Source organism: Siphateles boraxobius, unplaced genomic scaffold (assembly GCF_051911475.1).
Source record: "Siphateles boraxobius isolate OS27281-9 unplaced genomic scaffold, OSU_SipBor_1 53, whole genome shotgun sequence".
Taxonomy (NCBI): domain Eukaryota; kingdom Metazoa; phylum Chordata; class Actinopteri; order Cypriniformes; family Leuciscidae; genus Siphateles; species Siphateles boraxobius.
This window is the reverse complement of record NW_027509175.1, coordinates 8,039,059-8,044,310: the sequence shown is the minus strand read 5'-3', so window position 1 is coordinate 8,044,310 and position 5,252 is coordinate 8,039,059. Positions and strand designations below refer to the sequence as shown.

General features: G+C 35.3%; 1 protein-coding gene across 1 annotated transcript; it reads left to right on the top strand.

Moving 5' to 3' along the window:
• Nucleotides 1–3,915: 3,915 nt before the first annotated feature.
• rasd3 (RASD family member 3) lies at nucleotides 3,916–5,006 on the top strand. The gene has a single exon (XM_077204935.1). The coding sequence runs from the start codon at nucleotides 4,015–4,017 to the stop codon at nucleotides 4,789–4,791; it is 777 nt and encodes a 258-aa protein (XP_077061050.1). The 5' UTR covers nucleotides 3,916–4,014; the 3' UTR covers nucleotides 4,792–5,006.
• Nucleotides 5,007–5,252: the final 246 nt, after the last annotated feature.

Below are 5,252 nucleotides of genomic sequence, written 5' to 3'. Positions count from 1 at the left end.
GATAACAGATCACATTCTGTGAACTTTAGGATAATGTTACTCGATTTTTTGCCAATGGTATTAAAATTGTATATTGTAACAATATACATATAAACTATCATAAAATCGGATTAAATGACCTCTAGTAGAGAATAATTTAGATTTAAACAGACGTTTGCATTATCCTTCTCATCGGGACTCTGTAGTAATGTCTGAATAGCAGACTTTTTCTAAGTAGCATATCTATATGGCTCTGCCTACTACTACCAAAGACTTTATAAAGACGACTTGTATATAGTCTTAAAGGGACTTTGCTGCTTCTTTGTGAAAGAAGCCGCAGATTTGGGTCTGATGTGGTAGGATTCAACTTTTGTCTCGCATCTGTAGGGTTATCGACATCAATAGATTCAATATTACCTAAAGGTGTCTATTTGCATAAGAGGGAACGATTCCCTCAGTTGTCAAGTAGCCTACATAAAGATCACGTGTAGTAGAATAATATAGATAAAATAGTTATATTAGCAGGTGTAACAGTTCGTTTTATTGAAGCTTCTGCTCATGACCATTGTCATTACTTAAATAAGCAACTTAAATTATAATGAATGTCCATTAAACAACCCTATGGCCCACCAACCCCCAATTTTCCTGAAATGAAATAAACATTTAACAAAATAAAATATAGACCAACTTAAACTTATTTAATTTCAGCCAAAGCAACATCACTAATTTTAATTTAGTTTAACTTGATGTAGGCTGAAATGAAAAGAATAATAACTAAATGGACATTTAGTTACAGTACAAAAAGAAAAGTAGGTTACCAAATAAAAAAAAATATATATACTGTATATATATATATATATATATATATATATATATATATATATATACATATATAAACTATGATAGTATATCTCAGAAGGCACTGTTAGAGTGATTATACTTTTTCTGAAGAAAATGTGAGTGGTGCTTGTCCATCTCACTTCATTGACACTGGTGCAACCACCTTGCCACAAAGACTCCTTCAAGGAAAAAAAAGGACTACTTTTTATTACTTTAGAAAAGTAATAGGATGTCGCCTTATAAGCTGCACAACTTGGGTGCAGCTTATTAAGGAGGGTTTGCATCAACAGGTCATTCATTCTTTGCAAGCATGGACAGCAAGGGCCAATGCAAGGACGGTGGATCTCCGTCATGGTTCCTTGGAGGTGATAGTGTTGTGTACAATGTGCATTTGTGCAGTAAAGAGGACGGCTACCAATATGTATGTCAATCCTGGGGATTTACACAAAATGTCAGCTCTCTGCTCTTTAACATTTGCTGCTGATGTCTAAAGGTCACTTGCACCTGAGACCTACAACAGCACAAACAGGCTTATTTGCTCTAATAAATATAATCACAATGCACTAATGCTGCATTAAATATATTAATAAACATGACAATGTTCAGAAAAGGCAGGACTGAAAGCCAAATTAATGTCTCTTATGTTATTCAGATACAGATATGGAAATAAACACTTTGACTGTCTGCATCCAGACTTGCGTCAACTGTTTGTGTGGAAAATGTCGGTGCTCTGAGGTGGCCGTGTGTATTACCATCCCTATCTGATACCATGATTTTAATATGCAATGAATGGAAACTCACCTCTGACGTGATGAGCTCATGAAACACTTGTTTGGAGTATTACTGACCTCAGGATACTCTTTCTGTCTTCACTTAATGATAGTTAGGCTTAAAAACGCTTAATGACAATCAGGCCTTGCTTAAGCAAGCATTTGCTGCATTATTTTATATATTTTATTTGAATAAGTTTTCAACAGTTTTCAAATGCAAGGACAACATAATGAAACGTGACTAATTAAGCTAATTTGGTCTTATGAAAGTCTTTGAAAGGGAGCCAATACATCAAGATCGAGATGATTAAATATTAGACATAAAATAACAGGCTTGTTCACACATTAGTTCAATAATTAACCCTGATGTTAGATATAGGCGTACTTGCAGGGCAGAGTAAAAAAAACTTTTCGATAGTTTGCCAAACCAACTACAATTATCGGGCTGAGAAATCCTGATCCACATATTCTTACCATGCTGTATCCAGAAGTTTAAAACGGTCTAACTATATTTTATTTTTTTAAACAGAACAAATGTAGCGATACACTTTTCAAACAGTATGCTTTCATTGGAAAAAAATGTGCATATACTTTTAATCATTTTCCACTCTGAAATTGCTTGCAAATTTTACAAATAATTACTAAGGAACAGAAAGTAGACTAATGCATTGAATTACATATAAAATTGAAGCAGAAAGACTGAAATAGTATTTTCTTGTAAAACACACTCCAGCGATCTTTGTTTTATTTACTGTCACCTGTCTACTAAATATTTTTTACTATAAAATGAAAGCCATATATCTAACCAAGTTGTGTTCAAAATTTAAAGTTGATATCACAAAAATTGAAGTTGCCATGAGATTTTGTTTAGGCGTCATACCAAAAATAGCCACCAGGTGCCATTGAATTCCATTCAATTTAATTGTATGCATTCTGCCATAACAAATTAATAAATTTCTATTCAAATATCACTTCTGTCACTAAATATGGAACATTGAGACTCAGACCTTTCTGACAATATGTGTTTTGTCAAGATTAGAAAAGGTTTTGATAATAAATTATGAAAGATGATGCCCACAAGGGGAGGAGCCTAATACAATAATTTAGAGTACCGTTTCTATGGTAACGCAACGTCCAATTTCAAAACGTTTTTTTTTTCACAGGATGAATTCCGAGTTTGTAAGCTTTCAAATGATACCTAATATATTATAACTACTAAAATATGTGATGTAATAATAAAAAATGATATATATATAATATATATTATACTTTTTAGAGAACATTTTACTTTACTTTTTGAAATATTATTTTATCATTTTTTTATTGACAAATACTAGATTATGTTTTATTATGAACTCTTACCATTAAAAAACAGATTTCAATAATTAAAAGTGTGCGTCGACTTTTTGTGACAAAGGTCATAAACTCCTGTAATGATGTATATTTTTTGAGGTGCACTCTTGTCATAAATTCATCTATTACTGTTCCTACATAATTTGTAATAAAAAAGCAGCGCTAAAATATCTATTTAGGAGTCTTAGAGCTTTCCAACGATATATAGTTTGTCATGATTAAATTAGGATTTAATAGTGATATGTTGAAGTAAAGTTAGGCGTCCCACTAGCGGGACGTGACAGTTAAAGGGTTAAAAATATATATTTTTAAATTATACTTTCATGAAATTGGAGGGGTCTTATTTTGAGGGGTTTCATATTTTTAAATAAATAGATTAGAAATTGGAGGGGTCTTATTTTGAGGGGTTTCATATTTTTAAATAAATAGATTATGATACACAAATAAATGTAAAGAGATTAAAAAATAATTTACAGGTTATAGGCTATGATACACAAACATGTTTCACAAAAATGAATTTAATTGACAAATAACTGAAATGTGATTTTCCAATTTAATTCTTTTTTAAATGTTTCAGCAACCACAAAAGTTAGGTTATTAATTTCATCTGCTATAGACTCATGTAAACAGAAATCATGACTGAGGTGGTAGTGTTGTTATGTGTTACATGGGCTACTCACTATAATAATAACAAGTAATTATGCATGCAACTACACCTAAACCAAACCTAATCCTAACCCCTAACAGTAAGTGTGTTGTTAATTAATATTACGTAAAAAAAAAAAATATATATATATATATATATATATATATATATATATATATATATATATATATATATATATATATGCACATCAAGTGGATAACAAGAATGTTTGGGAAAAAAATAGCCATTGGGGTTCTTAATGCACTTAATGGACAACCTTTGCACGAGATTAATAAACCCCAAAAGTATTAATAAACTCCTGAACGTGAAACTCTACAACACAGAAACCCACGCACCCTTCACGTCACTCGCGTTCCCATTGGCTACAGTGGTACGTAGGACGCATTCAGGTAATATAAGGCCAGCATGCTTGAATTTTCTCTACACAGTCAATACCGGTTTATCGACCACGCTCAAAGTATTAAATGTGTTATTAAATCTTTGCTCATCAAAAATCTCTCCGGCAGACTAGCCCACGTTATAAAATTGACGACTGAAGGAATGTCTTTGTTGGTGCGGGAGCATCGGACTGTGCGCTTTGTGTTTCTAGGCGCCGCCGGGGTCGGAAAAACTGCCCTGATCACCCGCTTCTTGCAGGACCGCTTCGACTCCAAGTACACGCGCACGGTGGAAGAGCTTCACGCGCTCGAGTACGAAACGGACGGCGCGACGGTGCGCATTGAGATCTTGGACACGAGCGGCAGTTATGCCTTCCCAGCGATGCGCGCTCTGTGCATCCGAACCGGGGACGCGTTTGCGCTTGTGTACGCCACCGACGAGCCAGACTCCCTGGATGAGGTGCAGCGACTCCGTGAGGAGATTCTGGAGTTGAAAGGGGAGAAGTTTACTGGAATCACAGTGATAGAGAACAAAGCGGACCTGGGCAGTCGGAGTCGCCAGGCTACAGCTGAGGTGATGCGCGCGGTGGAGGAGGACTGGGGCGCGGGCTTCGTGGAGACGTCGGCGCGCACCGGCGAGAACGTCACGGGTGTGTTTCGGGACTTGCTTCAACAGATGAAGTTACCGAGCCGTGTGAGCCCGGCACTGCGCAGACGGACGCAGACAATGACCAGAGAGGTTACAGATATAGAGACGCGGAGAAAACCAACAATGAAGAAGAACAACAGCTGTATCTTGTCTTAATGGACATTTACGTGACATTATTATTTTTTGGTATGCATCATACTGATGCTTGAGTGATCTGGATCAAATAGACCCCACATAAATGTTGGAAAATTGAGGGACACTGAATCTTGATACTTTATCATAATCATTTAAGGGTTTTCTTTAACTGTTATGTCTGAGCTCTCTAACATACGTCATCTTTAATGAGTGAATAAATGCAAATTATGTTTCAATCAGAATGTGTTCTACTTCGCATACTCCTTAGCTTGTTCCATAAAAGGTAATATCAAATGTGACCTTTAGATAAGTACAACCAGTGCACTTGTTTAGGAATGAAGGAGAGACATACTTATTCATTAATATGACAACATAGCTTGAGTCTAGGTCAGATCAAGCACAAAATGATCACCTTGCTGCTCTGATCCCAAAAGAAAGAAAATTACACTCACTCAATAACACTCAATAACACTGCATTTGAC